This window comes from Pelodiscus sinensis, chromosome 7 (genome assembly GCF_049634645.1).
Source record: "Pelodiscus sinensis isolate JC-2024 chromosome 7, ASM4963464v1, whole genome shotgun sequence".
NCBI classification, from domain to species: Eukaryota; Metazoa; Chordata; order Testudines; family Trionychidae; genus Pelodiscus; species Pelodiscus sinensis.
Genome location: NC_134717.1, coordinates 1500080 through 1523705, shown reverse-complemented (window position 1 = coordinate 1523705; position 23626 = coordinate 1500080). Strand labels below are relative to the sequence as shown.

General features: G+C 67.2%; 1 protein-coding gene across 13 annotated transcripts in view; it reads right to left on the bottom strand.

The window, feature by feature from the left end:
• TNS1 (tensin 1) overlaps positions 1 to 23626 on the bottom strand; it is a 241298-nt gene that overhangs the window by 103390 nt on the left and 114282 nt on the right. For 12 of the 13 annotated variants that reach the window (XM_075932996.1, XM_075932995.1, XM_075932997.1 and 9 more), the window contains 7 exons: positions 15984 to 16025; positions 6460 to 6509; positions 5213 to 5384; positions 4654 to 4704; positions 3334 to 3456; positions 2152 to 2216; positions 662 to 745 (listed from right to left, as the gene is read on the bottom strand). In XM_075932996.1, the coding sequence (XP_075789111.1) occupies positions 662 to 745; positions 2152 to 2216; positions 3334 to 3456; positions 4654 to 4704; positions 5213 to 5384; positions 6460 to 6509; positions 15984 to 16025 (587 nt within the window). Of the gene's footprint in view, positions 1 to 661; positions 746 to 2151; positions 2217 to 3333; positions 3457 to 4653; positions 4705 to 5212; positions 5385 to 6459; positions 6510 to 13914; positions 14020 to 15983; positions 16026 to 23626 lie in introns of those variants that run through there. The other variant, XM_075933003.1, reaches the window with a different exon arrangement.

Genomic DNA, 23626 nt, shown 5'->3' with positions numbered 1-23626 from the left:
GTCTTGCCACCAGGGGGCCCCCTCCCCCACCTCATTCCGTGCCCCTGCACCCCACGTCCTGCCACCAGGGGGCCCCTTCCCCCACCTCATTCCGTGCCCCTGCACCCCACGTCTTGCCACCAGGGGGCCCCCTCCCCCACCTCATTCCGTGCCCCTGCACCCCACGTCCTGCCACCAGGGGGCCCCTTCCCCCACCTCATTCCGTGCCCCTGCACCCCACGTCTTGCCACCAGGGGGCCCCCTCCCCCACCTCATTCCGTGCCCCTGCACCCCACGTCCTGCCACCAGGGGGCCCCTTCCCCCACCTCATTCCGTGCCCCTGCACCCCACGTCTTGCCACCAGGGGGCCCCCTCCCCCACCTCATTCCGTGCCCCTGCACCCCACGTCCTGCCACCAGGGGGCCCCTTCCCCCACCTCATTCCGTGCCCCTGCACCCCACGTCCTGCCACCAGGGGGCCCCTCCCCCTCATTCCGTGCCCCTGCACCCCACGTCCTGCCACCAGGGGGCCCCTTCCCCCACCTCATTCCGTGCCCCTGCACCCCACGTCCTGCCACCAGGGGGCCTGGCATGTCTGAGCCCACACTACCCCAATCCCCCCCTTTCTCTCCATCAGGGAAGGCCGGGGGGCCGGGCCAGCGCTCACAGCTCGCGGGACTGACCTCTTCTGCGACGGCTGCCCGACCGGCGTCACCTTGTCCTCGTAGAACCTCTTCATGGCAAACCTGTCGAGGGCTTGGTCCGCACTGGGGGGAGGTGCACAGGGTCAGCGGGGCGGGCAGGGCTCCGGGTCCAGTGGGGGGAGGGCGTGGTGGATGGGGGGGGTCCCCTGGGCTGTTCCATGGTTATCTGACCCGGGAAAAGGTCCCTTGGGGCTTGTCTGGGGGCCGGGGGGCTGTGCCCCGGCAGGGCCCATGTGGGGCAGAGGCGGCTTTGGGTGCGGCTGGGGGGCCTGGGCAGGGCTGTGCTGGCACCAAGGCCTAGACGAGCAGGGGCTGCGGGTGGGGCGTGAGGGGCACTGGCAGGGCCATGGGGGGCAGGGCCGGGCTGGCAGGGGCAGTGGGTCAGGAGGGAGGGGCACTGGCAGGGCCATGGGGGGCAGGGCTGGGCTGGCAGGGGCTGCGGGTGGGGCGTGAGGGGCACTGGCAGGGCCATGGGGGGCAGGGCTGGAATGGCAGGGGCAGTGGGTCAGGAGGGAGGAGCACTGGCAGGGCCATGGGGGGCAGGGCTGGGCTGGCAGGGGCAGTGGGTCAGGAGGGAGGGGCACTGGCAGGGCCATGGGGGGCAGGGCTGGGCTGGCAGGGGCTGCGGGTGGGGCATGAGGGGCACTGGCAGGGCTATGGGGGGCAGGGCTGGGCTGGCAGGGGCTGTGGGTGGGGAGTGAGGGGCACTGGCAGGGCCATGGGGGGCAGGGCTGGGCTGGCAGGGGCTGTGGGTGGGGACTGAGGGGCACTGGCAGGGCCGGGGGTGCCCAGGGCTGGGTTGACAGGGGCTGTGGGGCGGGAGTGGGGGCACTGGCAGGGCCATGGGGGGCAGGGCTGGGCTGGCAGGGGCAGTGGGTCAGGAGGGAGGGGCACTGGCAGGGCCATGGGGGGCAGGGCTGGGCTGGCAGGGGCTGCGGGTCAGGAGGGAGGGGCCCCAGCAGCACCTGTGGAGACCCCGGAGAGGGTCTGGCCGAGGGGCACCCCGGGGCCCGGCTGAGCAGGGGGTGCTGTGGCTCGAGGCGCCCAGCAGCGCCATGGGGCAGGAGGAGGGTGTTTGCCCAGAGTGCCCCTCCTCCTCCCAATCAGCCCCCCATTTGCCCACCCTCGGCACGGGCTGCCCAGGCCTCCCCCCTTGCTGCGTCGCCACCTGACCCCCCCGGGGCCCCCAACTGGGGGAGGCGGCTCTAACTCCCCCCCCCCCCCGATTTACGAACACAAACGGGGGCTGGTCGGCTCAACAGGCTGCTGCCTGAGTGGGGCTGGCAAGGGGGGGCCCTCCAGACCTGGGGCCACCCCCAATAGCCCCCCACCCCTCCGGCAGGGACTGCACAGGCGCCCCCTTTGCTGCCCACATTCTCCCCCAACTGAGGGGCCGCCCGGCAGCCAGCAGCAGTGGATGAGGCTGGCGGGAAGCGGCCGTGGGAAGTCGAAGGCCTGGCTCCCCTCACCTGGCTGAAATGTTGCTGTAGTGCATGTAGGCGGCCACCACGACCCCCATCCGGCCTCGGTTTCCCTGCGAGAGACCAGAACACACAGGCCGGTTGGCACCCAGAGACACCCCAGCCGGTGGCAGGCTCCTTCGGACAGGGCCTGATGCGACTTCACACACTCCCGCGGACGACCACCGGCTAGCCCTGGCAACCGGCCGCCGTGCGCCACCCCAGAGGTGGCTGCATTTCAGCAGCCTGAACCGCCGCGAGGGATCTGCTAGGGAAGGGAGGTGCAAGCAAAGCCAGAGGCATCGGTGCTGGGTTTCTGTACTGATGAAGGACCCCTCGTGGGAGACTTTTTTCCGGGGAGGGGGTTTTTGTGGCTGGACGGGGGGGGCTATCGTGTTTCTAAGCATGCACACGCGGAGCGTGTCGTCACGCCTGTGTCCTCACCGCCCTATCTGCTAGACCAGAAGGGGGGGCATGCAGGGTCATAACCCCCCCCGACCGCTGGGTCCCATGGTGCAGCCGGCCCCCTCCCTGCAGGACAGCTGAGCTGGCGAGTGGGGCAGGGAGAGGCAGAGCGAGGGTCTGGAAGGGGGGGCGGCTGGGCACAAGGAAACAAGAACCCTTTGGGGGCTGCAGAGATGTAGAGCAAAGGAGGAGCTGGTTTGGGCAAACTCCCGTCGGGCGTGGGTGTGAATTTGTCACCCGCGAGGGCCCGATCCCGGCGGGGCGCAGGACTGCGTGGCTGCCTGATCGGAGGGGTGTGCGCAATGTCCCCCAGCGCCCCCAGGGAGCCACACCCACACACGATCCCTCTCCACGGACCGGTCCCGTCCGCTGTTCCTGGGTGCGGTTTAACAGCTGCCACGTGCCACCCCAGAGGTGGCTGCCTTTCAGTGGCGGGGGGAAGGTGGTGGGTTGTGTTTCTCTTTCTGGGTCCTAGATGTGCCACCGCCCTGAACAGCAGCCACCACCGAGGGGGGGTCACAGGCAACCGGCATGCTCCAGGCTGCACAAGAGGGTCGGGTAGGAGACCCCAAGGACCCAGCCAACCCCGGACCCTGCTGAACTGGGGGGTCGTTGGCCGGTGTCCCTGTGCCCTGCCCCGCCCGTGCAGCGCCCCCGGCTTCTCCCCCACCCCCCGGAGCGGGGCTGCACGGCCCAGGGCCCTGCCCCCAGGGGGCCGGCGCTCACCTTGCTGTGCAGGACGACCACGTTGTGGGGCGCGGCGCTCAGCCACGTGTCCATGGCCTTGCAGATGCTGCAGATCTTCTCCAGGGCGGGGGTGTGCAGGTCCGGCCACCCGAAATCCAGCACCTGGGCGGGGCGGAGACGGGGGAAGAAGAGGCTGGCGGGGAGGAAGCTCCCTCCGGTAGATACCCGGGGCCCCTCGCGCCAGCTGGCCTGGGGGGCGCTGCTGCCAGCCGGGGAACCTGCCCGGGGGGACCCCGTGTGCACAGAGCTGCCGGGTGCGGGAGGCAGGAGATGCAGAACAGGCCTCCGTCCGGGCCTTCCCCACCAGCAGGGAGGGCACCGTGCCAGCTGCCGGGGTCCACGCATACGTGTGAGGGGAGGGGTTCACAGCAACCTGGCACCTGGCCCCCCACCTGCCCTGCTCCCCCCCCGAGCAGAAAGGGGCTGGCACCTCGCCAGGGGATGGGTGGCAGGAGCCCCTACCCAGAGCCCCGACGTGCCCACCCGTCGCCTGGGACCCAGATTAGGCCGCTCGGCTGCGGTGACAGGAAGCCCCGCGGCACCCCCCCCCCCCCCCGGCTGCGCTGGCTGGCCTACCCGCCCCCCAGCCCCGGGGGAAGGGCATGCATTGCACAGCGGGGGGGGGGGCACGCAGCAAAGGGATGGGCCGAACCAGGTCCTGGAGGGGGGGGGTACGCGGGGGGCGTTGTGCCCTGTGCCCCCCTGGCCTGCACCCCGCTTTGCATCCGTGCGCCGGCAGCCCCTGTGCAAGCCGCGGGCCTGGCGCCCTGGGGGTCCCTGTGCCACCGCAGAGCCCGGACCCACCCCCAAGCCCGGGGGGGGGGGACTCAGCCTCCTGCCCAGCCCAGCTAAGGCAGCAGGGTCTCCACCGACTCAAGCGCCCGGGCCGGCCCAGCTGGCAGCAGCCTCCGGGGCTGCCCCATGCAGGCCGGTGGTGAACGGGGCCAAAGCCACCCCCGGCCCCGGCCCAGCCGGCTTCCCCTTCGCCTGGCTGCTGCCCAACTGCAGAGACCACAGAGACCGTGGCTGGCTTCTCTGCTCCCCGGAGACCACCCCGCGCCCACCGCCCCGGCGCTATCGGCCTGTCCCTGCTCCCGCCGGCCCCTGGCACGCTGCCGGGGCTTGCTGAGCGTGAGCCGTCTCTCCGGGCACAGGGTGGGGCAGGGCGGCATGTGGGGGTCCCAGAACCCCCCCCCTCCCGCCCTCCTGCCCAGCCTCCGGCTCCTCCCCGCCCTCTGGCCTGGACCAGAGACCCCCTCCCCCCGCCTTCGCTGGCACCCCCGGCGCCGGCCCGCGTACCTTGGCGTGCAGCTTGCTGATGTCGCGCCGGCGCTCGGACAGATTGAACAGCTGGGCGGAGACGGAGAGAGACGGGTGAGGAGACACACCCAGCCCACGGGCCAAGCCACGGATGGGGGGGGCTGTGCCCACGGATGGGGGGCAGCGCCCTCAGGCCATGCCACAGGGCAACACCCAGCCCTCATGCTGCAGGTACCAGGGCCCGGCCCCAGGGACGGGGTGCAGGGCCTCTCGACCACGCCTCAGGGATGGCGTGTAGCGCCCCCAGGCCGCGCCACACAGCCCTAGGGCCCGATCGTTGGCACGCCCTGGGCTAGCCGGCCCACCGGCCTGACGTGGAAGGGCGGGTCTTACAGTCCTCGTGGACCCCGGGCACTCCCTGACTGCCCCGGCCCCGACTCTGGGGGCCCCTTTCGCCCTCCCGAGGCCCTGTCGGACGCGCTGCGGGGCTGGATGTCTCAGCAAGCCCAGGAATTCCGGGGCCCAGGCTCTGCGGCTCCCCCTGCCCCGGGAACCCAGCTCCGCGTGCCCCCCCCAGGTCCCTCTCCGGGGCGCTCACCAGGTAGTTATCCCCATGCTTGCACTTGAGCATGTGGGCCACGTCCTGGAGGTTGCTGCGGAAGCGCTGCTCGTCAGCCGCGCTGGGGTAGGAGACGGCGATGATGCGCTCGGTGATGTACACCAGGTCCAGCTCGCAGCTCTCCTCCATGGCCTGGGCCAGGCTCGCGCTCCTGGGCCAACGAGACGCCGCCCCCTTAGGTCCTGGCCGTGCGCAGCGGGACACCCTGGCCAGCCTCTCCCCAGCCGTGCGCTCACCGAGCCCTCCCCCCCAGCGCCCCCCAGGCCGCGCCGGGACACCGGGGCGTTGCTACCGCTGCAGGGCACAGCGGCTCCGGGATCAGCCGGCAAAAACGGCCGCGGACCACAGCAGGGAGAGCCCGGCTCCGGGAACCGGGTGCAGAGCAAACCGGGGAGATCCGCATCCCCGGGAGCTCGCCGGGGTCCCCCAGAGGAATAAAGACGCTTGTGTGAAGCCGGCCGCGGACCCAGCATGGACGCGGGGGTCTCGCCGGGGCTCTCTCGCCCTTCCCCACAGGGCGCGCCGGGTTTCCGAGCAGGGCGAGCGAGGGAGACCGCAGGCGTCCGGCGGAGAGAGAGGAGGGCAAGAAAGGGGCACCCGCGATACGGGGGAGACCACGTGGACCCCAGAAACGGGCCCCATCCTGCTAAGAGCTGAGCATCCCTCCTTCCCGCTGCCTTCGCTGCAGGCGAGAGGCGCCCAGGGCCCCCCAGGGCGGGCTGGGAACGCAGCGGGCGGAAGCGGAGCGTTCGCGGGAAGGGGCGAGGGCTGATCTTAGTCTGGCTGGGAAAAGGGGGAAATTTGGGTCCCCATCCTGCCGCTTATTCCCCCGGGGTCCCTTCACGGGGAGAGAGCCCCAGGCCTGCAGCACCGTGCCCCCGAGCACCCCGCGACAGCGCTGGTCAGTTACCAACCAGGGTGCCAGCAATCGGCCAATGCGCCACCAGCCCCGGGGGAAGAAACAGCGTCGCCCAAGGCCGGCACTTGGCTACAGGCCCACACTGCGGGTCTGCCCGGCCTCAGGCCTGCCGCTGGCTCCCGGCGTTCACCTTCTGCAGTGAAACACCAGCATGAGCCCTGGCCCCCGGCTGCTGGACGCCCCCGCTGGGGAGGGAAGGAGGCCCAGGGAGTCTCTGCCCCGGGCATGGTGCCGGGGTCGGGGGGGAGGGGGTGTACCTGGTCTCTGCCCCGGGCATGGTGCCGGGGTCATGGGGGAGGGGGTGTACCTGGAAGGTCTGCGTCGGGGCTGGGCACTTTTGGGAGATTTGGTGGATTCCTAAAGACGAGAGAAAAAAAGCCAAAGTTACCCTCGTGGGGAGTCATGGGAGAGGGAAGCAAGCGGGACGGATCGCAGGATGGGGAAGGGGGGCGCCAGCGCACAGGTCTCAGGGCTAACAGGTCCATCCAGCCCAGCGTCCTGTCTGCTGACAGTGGCCAGTGCCAGGTGCCCCAGAGGGAGGGAACAGAGCAGGGAATGATCACGTAATCCCTCCTCTGTCACCCATTCCCAGACAAACAGAGGCTGGGGACACCGTTCCCACCCATCCTGGCTAATAGCCATTGATGGACCTAACCTCCAGGGATCTATCCAGCTCTTTTTGGAGCCCCATTAAAGTCCTGGCCTTCACACCATCCCCTGGCGAGGAGTTCCACAGGTTGGCCGTGTGCTGCATGAAGAAAAACTGCCTTTGGTTTGTTTTAAAGCTGCTGCCTTGGTGATTCACTAGCAGTCGTGCCACAGCTCAAGGCGACTAATTCATTCCCCCGTCCCCTCGCCCCTTGACAGCACAGCCAGATTGGTGCCACCTCTGGAGCAGCTGGTGTTTATAGACACAGGCGCAGGTTCAGAACTTCCACCTGGAGCGGCCACTGGTGGGAGACCAAAGCCCACACTGGCCACGTGAGATCCAGCCACAAATCGAGCGACCCAGGGCAGCGCTGGCAGACGTGGCCTCTGACCGTGGGTGCTGGAGTCACCATGGGCCTCGTTCTCGCAGGAGCTGGCTGCCTGCAATTGGTGCTGTCGGCGGGTTCTGGAAAACCCGCTCCCAGGTGTGCCAAGCTGGGCACCCAAACCCCCTCGGCTCCTTGTCCAGCGCTGGCCCCTTTCCCTCCTACAAACTCCCCCGAGCAAACCCAGTGGCTACACTGGGCACGTCCTGCAGAAACGAGTTGCAAACAATTCCATGCCTGCCGCTTGTCCATCCGCAATATTCCAAATCTGGCCAGTTTTGATTGGCCGGGGAGGTCACCTGGGTGGCTACTGCTACCCCATTGGCTCACCGGAGAAGGGTAAGCAGAGGAAGGATCCATTGCAATAAGCGAACAGTCACGAGTCCCGATTTTGCAGGGGGTTGTCGGCAAGAGAGACAATCCCAGGCCAATGGTACCCGGACACCCTAGACTGGAGCGTTCGTCGTGCGGATGTTCAGGTTTCTACGCTCAAGGAGAACTCCCCTGGGCCCGGACCTGGCGGAGGAACCTACACAGCATGGGGCTCTGTTGGCAGAATCGAGGACAAAGCACAAGTCGAGGCTGCCGGGACCTCCCGGCCCCTCGAAAGCGACCCCCACGAGAGCGTGCCCTGAGCGAGGAGAGCAGGATCTGGCCCTTTCGTGGCGACACGGGTGGGAGAATACGCAGCCGGCGAGGCCGCAGGGAAACACTCAGCAAACCCCTCTGTTTGAGTCACTTTTATAACAGGCTGAAATTTCCCCCGGCCGGCTGAAATGGACCCTCCTTTTTTATAGCCTATAGATTTGCAAAGTCCGCTCAGCCGGTTATGAACGATCTGAGGGGAGGGAGGAAAAATATGGGGTCAAATTCGCTGCGGCTGTCAGCAGCCAAAACATCTCGAGAATCATTTGCCCCAGCGGAGAAACGAGGCCTGCTGGAAAGCCAAGCGTGCACGCGGCACATGTTACGAGAAAACCCAGCAAGGCCTTCGGTGAACATCTGCTCAGCCCAAGGGGAAAGCTCAGCCCCTCCTGGCAAGTCCCGGCCGCCGCCCTGCCCCCTCGGCATTGGGGGTGTCCTCGTAGGGCCAGCGCTGGGCCTTCCGTCCTTAAATCCTGCCTGTGCTGGAGGCAGCATGCGCCCCGGCCACGCTCCTCAGCAGCTCCGCGTGGCTAATTAGGCCATTAGCAGCACCAGCCCACAGGCGAGCCGGGAACGGAAGTTCCCTGGAGGATCGTTATCTGCGGCCACCGGCCACGGCCGGCGGAACACGCCGCAGCAGGGGAGACCGGGAGCCGGACTGGAGCAGGCAGCGATGTGCAGCTCTCGTCCCGCAGGCCAATCTCAAGACAGCTTTGAGACACGCCCACCGATGAGCCGCTCGGAGCCCCGCTCGGTTCACAAGGCACCTCGGAGGCGCGGCGCAGCCGGCTCCCCCAGCACCGCACGCAGGGACTGGCCAAGCTGGCAAGACAGCCCCTGGAAAACACTGCTTTGCCCACCCGGACTCTCCCGTGGGAAAAGGCCCATTCCCCGTCTCCTCCAAAAAGGGGAAGTGGAAAGTCGAGTCCCCAATCAGCCATTGTGGTTGGAGAGTTCCCGGGTAGGGTTACTAGATGGCTTCAAAAAAATACCAGACACACTTGATCTCAGGTGTGGGGGGGGGACCGGCCGGGAGAGGAATGGGGCTGGTGGGGAGGAGATCGGGAGGACCGGGGCTGGCCGGGAGGAGATCGGGGGTGAGGGGAGAACCGGCCGGCAGAAAGCAAAGCTGGCAGGGAGGAGGTCGGGGGAAGTGGGGCTGGCTGGGGGAGATAGGGGTGGACCCAGCGAGCAGGAAGCAGGGTTGGCCAGGAGGAGGTCGGGGGGAGTGAGGCTGGACGGGGGGAACCGGCCAGTGGGAAGCAGGGCTGGATGGGAGGGGAACCAGCCAGCAGGGAGGGGGGCTGGACAGGAGGGGAACTGGCCGGCAGGGAGAGGGGCTGGACGGGAGGGGAACCGACCGGCAGGGAGGGGGGCTGGACAGGAGGGGAACTGGCCGGCAGGGAGGGGGCTGAACGAGAGGGGAACCGACCGGCAGGGAGGGGGGCTGGACGGGAGGGGAACCGGCCGGCAGGGAGGGGGCTGAACGAGAGGGGAACCGACCGGCAGGGAGGGGGGCTGGACGGGAGGGGAACCGGCCGGCAGGGAGGGGGCTGAACGAGAGGGGAACCGACCGGCAGGGAGGGGGGCTGGACAGGAGGGGAACTGGCCGGCAGGGAGAGGGGCTGGACGGGAGGGGAACCGGCCGGCAGGGAGGGGGGCTGGACGGGAGGGGAACCGGCCGGCAGGGAGGGGGCTGGACGAGAGGGGAACCGGCCGGCAGGGAGGGGGCTGGACGGGAGGGGAACCGACCGGCAGGGAGGGGGGCTGGACGGGAGGGGAACCGGCCGGCAGGGAGGGGGGCTGGACGGGAGGGGAACCGGCCGGCAGGGAGGGGGCTGGACGAGAGGGGAACCGGCCGGCAGGGAGGGGGCTGGACGAGAGGGGAACCGGCCGGCAGGGAGGGGGCTGGACGAGAGGGGAACCGGCCGGCAGGGAGGGGGCTGGACGGGAGGGGAACCGGCCGGCAGGGAGGGGGGCTGGACGGGAGGGGAACCGGCCGGCAGGGAGGGGGCTGGACGGGAGGGGAACCGGCCGGCAGGGAGGGGGCTGGACGAGAGGGGAACCGGCCGGCAGGGAGGGGGCTGGACGGGAGGGGAACCGGCCGGCAGGGAGGGGGCTGGACGAGAGGGGAACCGGCCGGCAGGGAGGGGGCTGGACGAGAGGGGAACCGGCCGGCAGGGAGGGGGGCTGGACGGGAGGGGAACCGACCGGCAGGGAGCAGAGCTGGCCGGGGTGCACACAGATCCCGGGTTGCTGCCCATCCCGCGCACGGTCCCGGCAGAGCGCACAAGCGAGTCTGTCCCCGGAGATTCCAGCCCCCCCGCCCCTGCCCCCCTCCTCTGCACTGCGCAGCTGCGTACCGCCTGGCGGGGAGACATGCCGGCAGTGCCCTACGTACTGACACTCCTGACAACAATACAATGGACTGAAATAGAAAATACCCGACATTTCTCTGTCCGGGGTTTTCTCCATTTCTTTCCCGGACAGAAAGCTGAAATCCCGGACTGTCTGGTTCCAAACTGGGCACCTGGCCACCCTATTCCCGGGAGTTTTCTTTGCTGGCTCAACATGGTTTTGCATCTTGCAATTTTGGAGAGGGGGGGAGATTTTATTTACTATAAATGAAACGTTAGGAGTGAACTCGGGAGGAAACGTGCCCTCCAGTGTCGCCCGACGCAGACTGACGGGGGTGAGGCCGTCGGTCCTTGGAACCGTTCGCGTTGGCCTTTTGGGCGCGGTGAGGGCGGGAAACAATTCCTAAGTCTCCAAAAGTTACCCGGTCAGGAAATCCTGCCCGTCGGCCCTTCCCTGCGCTCTGTACACGTCACCCTCTTCCTCGGCCTTCCCTCCTGCCCCGCACAGCCCCTCCCCAGACACCTCATCCTTCCCCGGCCGCTCCCCGGTGCAGCCCCAGCCAGCCCGGGCGTCCCTGGCTCCATCGCCAGCTCGCTGCACTTCTGCTTCCACCTGTCTTTCGGGCAGCGCTGCCTGGCGCCCCGTGGCAAGCGGAAGCCACGATCGCTGAGCCCTTCCAGCCATGGGAATTTGTTCTAACCCCTCCCGTCTGCGGGGCCTCCCTGCAGGGGACCCACCCCCGCTAGCAAGGCCAACAGGGCCCCCCCAAAACCCAGCCATCAGCAGGTGCCTTGTGGAGGAGACTCAGCCAGCGCCCACAGGGTTAACTCCCTCTCTCCCCGCCCTACAGGGACTGTGTCTGGCCCGGAGCAGCGGAAGGGGGATGAAAACATCCGTCTTTCCAAAGTCACATGGATCCACTTATGTCACGAGCCCCCCCGGCCTCAGCCAGGCCCGTTGCACAGAAGGGTCCATGCGAGGGCCCGGGGGTGGTCTCGGCCGAGCAGGCCAGTACCACCCGCAGGACACCTTGGTGCCTCCCCAGCAGGTCTGCGTGAGCGGCCACAGGCAGGCGGCGTCTGCCCGGGCTTGGCGCGTCAGAGGAAGCGCGGGAACGCTCCAGGCAGGAAGCGCCTGTGTATGCACAATCTCCCGGCGCGGGAATCTCATCCGCAGCCTGTGGGCTGGGTGACTTCCTGCCCTCGGCCGACAAGCAGAGCCGTTCCCAGCCCCTGCTGCGCCAGCACACCCCACTGGTGTATCTCCAGCCCTTAAACGCTCATCTCCCTCCGCGAGCCACATCTGGCCGCGTGGAGAGCCCCCCACACAGCGGCTGCTTGCGCGGATCCCGGTCGGCGCTCTGCCGACAGGCACTGGCTGCTCCGGCCCCTGAGAGCCCGGAGGCGCCGTCCCACCAGCGGCAATGCGGCTGGCTCTGGGGCGCAGCGCGGCAGCTAAATAGAACGCCCAGCGCACGCTGGTTGGGGACACGGAGTGAGGACAGGTCCTGCCCCAGAGTGAAACAGGAGGAATTAGGACCCACGTGGAAGAAGAGTGCCCCCTGCTCGGAAGAGCGCCCCCTACTGCAGCGGGAAGCCCTAGGCAGGCCCAGGCAAGGAGCCACGCTTGCCCCACAGGCTGGAGGGGTGGGAACTCCAGCGACGTAGGGCACCGTGAGGAAGCCATGCCTGACTGGCTGCCCACCCGCACAGAACAGCCAGCTGGGACATTTTGAGGAAGACCCGCTCCCTTAAAGGCACTTCACAGACACACCCCACCCCCACCCCCACCCCCACCCCGCCCCAGGGCTGCCCCAGGGAAATCCCAAACGAGGGCGGCAGCCTGAATATCTCCTTCCTCCGCCCCGTTGGCGGGAATGTGCCAGCGAAGAGCCCCACCAGTCTCCGCAAGCCACGCCTTTTTCGCCCTCGCTCTCCCTCACCCCCAGCCCCGCACGCCAAAGTGCCCTCTACCTTTGTCCATTATGTGTGGAATAAATTTTGTTCTGTGCACAAAGGCCTATGCCGATGTGCACCACCAGTACCAACACGCGCTGTTGGCACACTGCTAATCTCTCCAGGGCAGCCGCACAGGCACTCAGCATCAGGCAACACGGCCTCACACCATGGTGTTTGCACCCGTTCCCGGCGGGCACGTCCGTGGCCGCCGGCATCAGAGTTTCTGAGAGGAGATGTCAGAAATCAACAATGCAGCCAAGCTGTGAGCTAGCCCGAGGCTCTGTTGGAGCCGCTACCTCACTGCTAGTTCTGGGCTTGTCCGCCCAAACTGGGCAGGACGCTGCCGGCAGCAGCAGGGACCCCTGTTCCCTGTAAGCCGAGCACTTGGGCAGCCACCCAGGAGAGATTCAAATGCCCACCCAGCTGATTAGCAGAATGCCCCCACACAGCAGCATGTGTTTCTCCAGGTGGTGCACATCCACACATGCCTCGGTGCAGAGAACAAAATTTATTCTGCACACGAATGGGGAAAACATTGAAGGAAGTCTGGTGGGGACCCACCCTCCGAGGGATCGGATTCCGCCAGTCAACAGCCTGTCTGAATCCAGAAGGGGGGCGGGCATGGACCTGCACAGCGAGCAGAGGGCCGGCAGCCCTGGGGTTCCGAACATCCTGCCCCCCACCCCGAGAAATACCTACACGGCACAGAAAAACCCGCGGCACAGAGCCCTGCAATCCACCGGCCTCACGGCTTTGGCTGCACGGTGGGCGTCCCTTTCCCGGTCCAGCCCGACAGGCAGAGCAACAACGACCTTCCAGAGGCATGGGGCTGCCCCCCACCCCGACAGGCTTCCTGGGTGCCTGATGCAGCCACTGGCCTGTGCCCCCCTGCCCCTGGTGTCTCAGGCCAGCAGGGGCAGGATCTCCGGCAGGATCCCACGCCCAAAGGCCCCGTGCCAGGAACCACATGCCCAGCAGCCTCCGGCATGGGGCTGTGACGTAGTGGGGGTACTTGCTGGGATGTGGTGACCCCTGCTGTCTGGAGCAAGACCCAGCAGGGAAAATCTCGCTAGGCAGAGATAAGGCCAAACTTGTCGAACCAGTGGCCAGACACCCCCCATGGAGAGGAACAAAGGAAGGTGAATGCTGCCCTGGACTGGGGGGCAGGGCTGCAAGGGAGTTTAGTTGTTACTGTGGGAGAGCATGGAGGAGACAGCCTAGGGAGAGGAGCTGGAGTTTAGGGGCCCAGTCTCCCCCCAACTCAAGGGGGCCTGAGGCATCCTAGCCCAGTTCTGTGACCAGACTACATCTGTGCTGTGCTGTATCCTGGAGAGGCAATAAACTTCCTCTATTCCACTGGCTGGTGCAGTCGGTTTGTGACATCTCGGGGTGCAGGAGACGGGGAACCCCCAATGCGCCGTCACAGGGGCGCGCCCCAGGCCAGCTCCTCTCCAGCGTGGGCATGCCGCTGCCCTGCCCGCCCCACCCCATCTGGCAGGAGGGCCCCCGCGGAGCCTGGGCAGGAAGCAGCGAGGGGGAGAAAAGGCCCCAGGAGTCACTGTGCTGAGCACCGGACAGGGGCGCCTGGGGCTAGAACCGGCGGCCCCATACGAGGTGGAAACCACAAACCAGGACCATCCCTGGGAACCCCCCCGCTCCCGCCCAGACCTGCCCCCGCCAGGGTCTGTCAGAGCATCTCCTGCCCCGTCGCCATGGCGACCCCCCCCACTCCAGCCGTCCCCACCCCCCTCGGTGCCCCCAACGTACCTTAGCCGAGGAGAAGCTCTTGCTAATCCACCGCCAGGGCATGGTGGTGCCGCGCCCCCCGGGGAGGGTCCTGAACCCGCACACCCCTCCGACCGCCACCAGCCAGCCCCGTGATCTGAGCTCCCGCGGCCGCTGCCCACTCACCACAGGCGCGCTCCCCGGAGCCGCCCCCGCACACCCACCCGCCCGCCCCTCCCGCCCCGGGGGGAGTCAGCCCGCGATCAGCTGAGCGCAGCCAGGCCAGGCCCGGCTAATGTGGTTAAGGGCTCCTGACGCAGCCTCCCGCATCCACGCTGCGGGCAGGGAGGCCACAAAAGGGCCTTTCATGGCGCGGGCGGGGGCCAGCCCGGCCTCGCACGCGGGCACCACCTGGGTCAGGCCGGCCCAGTTCCCCAGCGCCCCCCTGCCTCAGGGGCACAGGCCCCGGGGTCGTCCGGCTCAGGGCCCGGCTCTGGCCGGGGCAGGATCGGCCCCCTCCGTAGGTCCCATTCTGAGGGTGGGCTGCCCCCCAGAGCAGGACGTTTAATAGCCTGCCCCGTTCGTAGGGAGGATTCGGAGGTTGCTGCCAGCTGCGACTCACCGACGCATAAACGCGCCGACCCGCAATGGCTCCACCAACCAGCCCTTAGCCAGGAAGACTGGCCTTGTGGCAGGGACTCAGAAACCCGCCTCTGCCACCGATGTCCTATTTGGCCTTGACCATGTCACTTTGCTTCAACAGCCAAGCTGTGAAATGGGGCCAGCAAACTTCCTCTGGTCTTGTTCGCCTGGCAGATCTTTGGGGCAGAGGCTTTGTCTCTTGTCTGGGCAGCACCATAGAGCTACCACACCCCTGCCCCCTTGGCAGCTTCTGCCGCTAACACAGCCCCCTACAGAACGCCAGCGTGGGTCAGCCGGAGATTTCATCTGCACAGCCCCAGGCATTGCTGCTGCCTCGTGGCTAGAAACAGCCCTGAATCCTCCTGTCAGATGCCCCACGGATATTTACAGCTGCACACGGCACGGAACCGTCCCCCGCCCCGATGCCAACAAAGGGCTGTTTTGCCACTGCAGACAGAAGCCTTCTTCAGCTTCATGCCACATGATCTAGCTCGCTCGTTAATTCCTTTGGGCTGGGTCGTTAGGACCACAGCAGCGGAGCCAGGTTCCAACGCTCCCTCGTCTGCAGAGACGGGGAGACGGGTTCCGTACTGGGGGAACCACAAAAGACTGGGTGGGCCCAATTACAGAGGGGTCATATAAACACAGAATCCGGGGGCTGGCGGAGACCTCAGGAGTCACCGAGTCCAGCCCCCTGCCTCAAGCAGAACCAACCCCCAACTCAATCAGCCCAGCCAGGGCTTGCTCAAGTTGGGACTTAAAAACCTCTAGCATCTGAAAAGCCACTAGGATCCAGTAGCAGCTAGCAGGATGCAAGGTGGAAATCTCTCTAATTTTGTCCATCAGCGTGCGGAATACATTTTGTTCTGTGCACCAATGTGCACCACCAATAGAAACACCTGCTGCCAGCTGTAGGAGCTTTGCCAGTCGGCTGGGAGGCACCTGAATCTCTGCCGGGCGACCGCCCGTGTGCTCAGCTTACAGGGAACATCACCCCCATGCATCCCAGCTCCGGGCGAAAGCTGAAATCTGCTCTCTGCTTCCCAAAGCCGGCCGGCCGCGCCCCGGCGCTGGCAGCACAACGTCCAGCCCGGTTTGCAGCTGGGGCCCCCCGCTGCGGATTCTCCCCGGGCACCGACTGATTTCAGCTTAGGAAGACCTGAGACCCAGCCGCAACGTGTGTGCGTCGTGTACCGTCGCCCTCCTTCCCCGGACAAGGGCACGGCCGGATGCACAACGCCTGCGCAGCCTTCGCGGGGTCCGGCCGCGCCTGCCTGGGCAGAGGGGAACCAAATCGCGCTCAGAACCAGCACGGAAGCGCCGGCTTCCATCTCCCCAAGCTAGCCCACTCGATCCCGCCGGGCGCCACGGCCCCCACGCGGGGAAACGAGAGGGAATCCCCGCAGGAGAGCATCCGCGACTCGCTGGCCGCGCACGGCCCGGTCCCCGCCGCGACCCACATCACTTACGGTGGCATCTACATGCTTGGCGGTGTGCTCCCCGTTGGCCGGCTGTGGAGAGAGGGAGAGGAGAAGGTTACGGCCCGGCACGCGGAAACGGTCCCCCTGGCTGCTTGGCGCCCTTCCCCCACGAGGCTCAAGGACAGCGCCGGAGACCTGGCCACGGGACTGCCCGGCCCAGAGTCCATTCTCCCAGCTGCGGGCGTCAACGCCAGCGCCCAGAGACACTTGTGCGCCAGCTCGGATCACGCTCGCGTGCAAACACGAGCCGAGGGGCCGTGGTGGGAGGACTCGCCGCTGGGTCCGTGTCTGCATCTCGCACGGGATCGTGCTCGGCACAGGCGCTGGCGCCAGGGGCCCTCTGGGGCTCAAGCACCCCAGAAAAAAACAGGCCCTGTTCAGCACCCTCCAGCCACAGCTGTTTGGGCGCACGGATCAGCTGATCACCTGGGGGCAGGAGGTGCTGGAGGGGCCAGCACTTGGGCAGGGAGACTTGGGGGAGGGGTGGAGTGGGGTGGGAAGAGGCAGATTGGGCGGGGCAGATTGGGGGCGGGGCCTATGAGAAGGAGCAGCGTGGGGCGGGGCCTCTGGGAACGGGTTGGGGCGGGGCCTGTGCTCTGTCCCAAGGCTCCGCCTTCACTCTGCCCCTTCCCCCTAGGCCCCGCCCTCACTCCACCTTTTACTGCCCCACCCCATCCCCCAGGCTCCGCCCCTGCTCAGCCTCTTCCCACCCCCACTCCACCCCCCTACAACCTATCCCGCCATTCCACCTCTCCCCCTTCCCGGAGCACCTCCCAGCAGCAGGGAAACAGCTGATCGGCAGCCGCGCTCATCAGCTGCACCCCGTGGGCGCTGAGCACCCCTTATTTCTCCCCTGGGTGCCTAACACCCGCCCCGGAGCACCCGTGAGTCAGCGCCTGCGGCTGCCCTGTTTTACAACACAGGGGTGGCTCACCCAGCGGAGGCCACGCCAGGAGGCCACAGAGTGACCTCGACTTCAGTCCTAGTGACCACATTTCCTTTGGCTGCGGGGCGACTTTACGGGGTCCGACCGCTCCCAGCCCAGCGTGAAAACACCCGGGGCGGGGAACAGACAATTCCCAGCCTGAGCCTGGCCTGAGAGGTGGGTGTGGGCATGTCCTGGCAGGGCCAGGCTGGCAAAGCAAACCCCACGCAGCCAGCGGGACAGGGACCGGCTGTTTTCGAGCTAAATCCTCGTGAGCAAGGGCTCAGCTACCTGCCTGCCGGGCCTCATGTCATCGAGAGACCCCAGGGAAGTGAGAAACCGGGGACCCAGTCTGCTCCCAGCCCCCCAGGCACCCGCCGGCCCCTAAGAAGAACTGCGGTACATCACAAACGCCAGTGGGGGGAGAGCGCCCCGGCTAGCTTACCCCCCTGGGAACCTGCCCACGCCTCCTGCTGCCAACCGGCCCCCAGCCGCCCGCCCGGGTGGGCTCTGCTGCGGCCAGGGGTCTCAGGAAGATGCTCTGCTCGGAACGCAGGGAAAAGCAACACCCATTGGTGCCCACAGCCTGGGGGCAGCCCTGAAACTTCCCGACTCTCCCCCGGCACGTCCGACCCCACAAACCCTCCCACGTTCTTTCCCAGGCCAGAGCTGGCCAAATGCATCGCCTGGGACAGCCATGGGGCAGGAGAGCAGCGTCTGCTACAGCTCCAAGAGACACACGAGTCAGGCTGAGCACAGCCCCGGGAAAAGCCTGGCGGGGCTGGGGTCGGAGCAGGGCAGAGACAGGCAGGGCGGCGATTGGAGTGGGGCAGAGACGGGCGGGGTTGGGATCGGAGCGGGGCAGAGACAGGCAGGGCGGCGATTGGAGTGGGGCAGAGACGAGCGGCGCTGGGATCGAAGCAGGGCAGAGACGGGCAGGGCTGAGATCGGAGTGGGGCAGAGACGAGCGGCGCTGGGATCGAAGCAGGGCAGAGACGAGCGGGGCTGAGATCGGAGTGGGGCAGAGACGGGCGGGGCTGAGATCGGAGTGGGGCAGAGACGGGCGGGGCTGAGATCGGAGCGGGGCAGAGACGGGCGGGGCTGAGATCGGAGCGGGGCAGAGACGGGCGGGGCTGGGATCGGAGCGGGGCAGAGGCAGGCAGGACGGCGATTGGAGTGGGGCAGAGACGGGAGGGGCTGGGATCAGAGGGGGATGGAGAAGGGCAGGGCTGGGATTGGAGCAGGCCGGAGACGGGCAGCGCTGGGATCGGAGCGGGCCAGAGACGGGCAGCGCTGGGATCGGAGCGGGCCAGAGACGGACAGCGCTGGGATCGGAGTGGGCCAGAGACGGGCAGCGCTGGGATTGGAGTGGGCCGGAGACGGGCAGCGCTGGGATCGGAGCGGGCCAGAGACGGGCAGCGCTGGGATCCGAGTGGGCCAGAGACGGGCAGCGCTGGGATCGGAGTGGGCCAGAGACGGGCAGCGCTGGGATCGGAGCGGGCCAGAGACGGGCAGCGCTGGGATCGGAGCGGGCCAGAGACGGACAGCGCTGGGATCGGAGTGGGCCAGAGACGGGCAGCGCTGGGATTGGAGTGGGCCAGAGACGGGCAGCGCTGGGATTGGAGTGGGCCAGAGACGGGCAGCGCTGGGATTGGAGTGGGCCAGAGACGGGCAGCGCTGGGATCAGAGCAGGCCGGAGACGGACAGCGCTGGGATCGGAGCGGGCCAGAGACGGACAGCGCTGGGATCGGAGTGGGCCAGAGACGGGCAGCGCTGGGATTGGAGTGGGCCAGAGACGGGCAGCGCTGGGATTGGAGTGGGCCAGAGACGGGCAGCGCTGGGATTGGAGTGGGCCAGAGACGGGCAGCGCTGGGATTGGAGTGGGCCAGAGACGGGCAGCGCTGGGATCGGAGTGGGCCAGAGACGGACAGCGCTGGGATTGGAGTGGGCCAGAGACGGGCAGCGCTGGGATTGGAGTGGGCCAGAGACGGGCAGCGCTGGGATTGGAGTGGGCCAGAGACGGGCAGCGCTGGGATTGGAGTGGGCCAGAGACGGGCAGCGCTGGGATCGGAGTGGGCCAGAGACGGGCAGCGCTGGGATTGGAGTGGGGCGGAGACGGGCGGGGCTGGAATCGGAGCGGGGCAGAGACGGGCGGGGCTGAGATCAGAGCAGGACGGAGACAGGCAGGGCTGAGATCAGAGCGGGATGGAGACGGGCAAGGCTGGGATTGGAGCGGGGCAGAGACAGGTAGGGCGGCGATCCGAGAGAGGTGGAGACGGGCGGGGCTGGGATCGGAGCGGGATGGAGACGGGCAGGGCTGAGATCAGAGCGGCGCGGTGAGGGACAGGGCTGAGATCAGACGGGGGTGGTGCCAGGGCCAATCGGAGAGGGGGACGCGGTGCTGAGGGCCAGTGTGGCCCGGCCCATCCAAGCAGAAGCCCGCACCGGGGAAGCCTCTTTCGGCAGGGAGTCGGGGGTGCAGACCCTGGTCGATTTCACTGCTGCCGGCGATGGAGGACGCCTTGGGATCCGCCCGGGCTGTGGCAGGTGTTTCGGGAAGGGCTGTGCCCCAAATCCCCCCTCCCCTCACAGCCCCCAGCTCCAGCCTCCGATCCTCTGCGCTGCCCCGGTTCCAGCCTGGAACGGCTCCTCCAAACACAGGGCTCGCCCTCTCGTCTCTGGCACGCGCCTGGGCCGTAATCTCCAGACTGGGCTGGGCTGCTCACCCCCCGCCACCGCTGGCTGCTTCCTCTCCAAGCCGCACTAACGGCCCCAAACGGCCCCGCCGGGTGTTCTTCCCCAGATAAGTCTCCTGGAGGGGCTGGCGAGCTTCCCTGGGGACCAGCGCTGCTCGTGGTGCTCACGGCAGGGCTGTGCCGACAGGAGATTAACCCCCCGCCCGCCCCGCAGCCGCTGGATCGACCAGCCACACGAGGGAACCGCTTGGAAAGATCTGGCGGGCGGCGGGCGCTGCCTCTCCACGCGCTTCCCCGTGGGCGGGGTCCTTCCGAACGCCCCGACGCTCCGGCCGGCCTCGTCGCTGCAGCCACAGCAGGGAGAGCAAGGTGACTGGGCCGGGCAGGGAGAGCCAAAGGGATGGACGGCCCAGTGGTTACGCTGGGGCCAGGTCAAGTCCGTGCTGCATAACGGACTCCTTGTGACTCCATGCTACAGGCAGGGCTGGGATCGGAGTGAGACGGAGACGGGCGGGGCTGGGATCGGAGTGAGACGGAGACGGGCGGGGCTGGGATCGGAGTGAGACGGAGAGGGGAGGGGCTGGGATTGGAGCGAGATGGAGATGGATACGGGCGGAGCTGGGATCGGAGCGAGATGGAGATGGACACGGGCGGAGCTGGGATTGGAGCGAGACGGAGACGGGCGGGGCTGGGATCGGAGCGACACGGAGACGGGTGGAGCTGGGATTGGAGCGAGACGGAGACGGGCGGGGCTGGGATCGGAGCGAGATGGAGACGGGTGGAGCTGGGATCGGAGCGAGACGGAGACGGGCGGGGCTGGGATCAGAGTGAGACGGAGACGGGTGGAGCTGGGATCGGAGCGAGACGAAGACGGGCGGGGCTGGGATCGGAGCGAGACGGAGACGGGCGGGGCTGGGATCGGAGCGAGATGGAGATGGAGATGGAGACGGGCAGAGCTGGGATCGGAGCGAGACGGAGATGGGAGGGGCTGGGATTGGAGCGAGACAGAGACGGGCGGGGCTGGGATCGGAGCGAGACGGAGACGGGTGGAGCTGGGATCGGAGCGAGATGGAGACGGGTGGAGCTGGGATCGGAGCGAGACGGGCGGGGCTGGGATCGGAGCGAGATGGAGACGGGTGGAGCTGGGATCGGAGCGAGACGGAGACGGGCGGGGCTGGGATCGGAGCGAGACGGAGACGGGTGGAGCTGGGATCGGAACGAGATGGAGACGGGTGGAGCTGGGATCGGAGCGAGACGGAGACGGGCGGTGCTGGGATCGGAGCGGGACGGAGACGGGCGGGGCTGGGATCGGAGCGAGACGGAGACGGGCGGGGCTGGGATCGGAGCGAGACGGAGACAGGCAGGGAGGCGATCGAGGTGGAGACGGGTAGGGCGGAGATAGGAGCAGGGTGGAGATGGGTAGTGCTGAGATCGAAGCGGGGCGGAGACGGGCGGGGCGGAGATAGGAGCAGGGTGGAGATGGGCGGACTTAGATAGGAGTGGGGCGGAGACGGTGGGGGGAAGCCAGGCCGCGTTCGGAGAGCAGGACTCCTGCAAGGAGAGGAACTGGCCAGGGAGAAGCCAGGCTGAAATGGAGACTCCTGGGAACAGAGGAACTGGGCAAACCTGAGCGGCCACATTCCTGCGGGGAGACCAGGCAGCTAAGCCTGGCGCAGAGCATCACCTGTTATCGCCTCGTCTCGGAGCAACCAGGCTCCTGCCTGAGGAAGGATCCTGCCTTGGGATCCGCCCGGGCTGTGGCAGGTGTTTCGGGAAGGGCTGTGCCCCAAATCCCCCCTCCCCACACAGCCCCCAGCTCCAGCCTCCGATCCTCTACGCTGCCCCGGTTCCAGCCTGGAACGGCTCCTCCAAACACAGGGCTCGCCCTCTCGTCTCCGGCACGCGCCTGGGCCGTAATCTCCAGACTGGGCTGGGCTGCTCACCCCCCGCCACCGCTGGCTGCTTCCTCTCCAAGCCGCACTAACGGCCCCAAACGGCCCCGCCGGGTGTTCTTCCCCAGATAAGTCTCCTGGAGGGGCTGGCGAGCTTCCCTGGGGACCAGCGCTGCTCGTGGTGCTCACGGCAGGGCTGTGCCGACAGGAGATTAACCCCCCGCCCGCCCCGCAGCCGCTGGATCGGCCGGCCACACGAGGGAACCGCTTGGAAAGATCTGGCGGGCGGCGGGCGCTGCCTCTCCACGCGCTTCCCCGTGGGCGGGGTCCTTCCGAACGCCCCGACGCTCCGGCCGGCCTCGTCGCTGCAGCCACAGCAGGGAGAGCGAGGTGACTGGGCCGGGCAGGGAGAGCCAAAGGGAAGGACGGCCTAGTGGTTACGCTGGGGCCAGGCCAGATTCCTGCTCCGTAACGGACTCCTTGTGACCCCGGAGAAGTCCCTTCGGTCCCGAGCCGCAAAGGTCTGAGGCTACCAGCTGCTCCTGAACGCCCCCCACCAGCTCCTCAGTCCGAACGCCCCCACCAGCTCCGTGCCTCAGTTTCCCATCTGTCCACGGGGGAGAATGGCCCTGGCCTTCAGCAGGGCCATGGGGGCTGGGGGAGCAGACAGCCACCACAGCCTGAGAGGCGCTCATAGCTGGGGGCCCAGACGGATCTTGGAGAGATCCGGCCCTGGGCGAGCGGATCTGTGCCAGGGCTGGGCGAGACGTCCGGCCAGGGTCTGTAAAAGGGACGAGCGAGCCGCAGGCCACACTGGGGTCCTGTACAGCGGGGCGGGGGGAGGGGTGTTACAGCCCTTTCCAACACCAGACCAAAGTCCCTCCGCGCTCGTCAATCTCCAGACCTTGGCCTGCAGGGCTCCTGCCCCGACACCTCCCGGCAGGCAGCAAGATGCCAGCGCTGGCTGGCACAGAAGCCCCCGCCTGGGACAAAGCAGGCGCTCCGATGCCATAGTGCACAAGCAAACTCACCAGTCCATGCACGTGCGCACGCAAACCCGCCAATCCACGCACGTGCGCATGCAAAACAACTAATCCATGCACATGCACATGCAAAGCCACTGATCCACGCACGTGCGCATGCAAACCCGCTGATCCATGCATGTGCACACGCAAAATGACTAATCCATGCATGTGCACACGCAAACCCACTGATCCACACACGTGTGCATGCAAGATGACTAATCCACGCACGTGCGCATGCAAACCCGCTGATCCATGCATGTGCACACGCAAAACGACTAATCCACGCATGTGTTCACGCAAAACCACTGATCCACACACGTGTGCATGCAAACCCGCTGATCCATGCATGTGCACACGCAAAACGACTAATCCATGCATGTGCACATGCAAACCCACTGATCCACACACGTGTGCATGCAAGATGACTAATCCACGCACGTGCGCATGCAAACCCACTAATCCACGCACGTGCGCATGCAAACCCACTAATCCACGCACGTGCGCACGCAAACCCACTAATCCACGCACGTACGTACGCAAACCCACTAATCCACGCACGTGCGCACGCAAACCCACTAATCCACGCACGTGTGCACGCAAACCCACTAATCCACGCACGTGCGTACGCAAACCCACTAATCCACGCACGTGCGTACGCAAACCCACTAATCCACGCACGTGTGCACGCAAACCCACTAATCCACGCACGTGCGTACGCAAACCCACTAATCCACGCACGTGCGTACGCAAACCCACTAATCCACGCACGTGCGCACGCAAACCCACTAATCCACGCACGTGCGCACGCAAACCCACTAATCCACGCACGTGCGCACGCAAACCCACTAATCCACGCACGTGCGTACGCAAACCCACTAATCCACGCACGTGCGTACGCAAACCCACTAATCCACGCACCACACCAGCCTTTCCGCCGGCTCCCCTCTGCCGTGGCCTTGGCCGGGGGCTCTCTCTGCCGTCCCCCCAGCACCCTCCTTCCCAGCCCTGGCTTTTCACACGGGGCTTCCCAGTTCCCTCCGGATGGATGAGCTGGCCCGTTTCCCGGGGAAGCACCTCCCCTGGCCTGTACCCG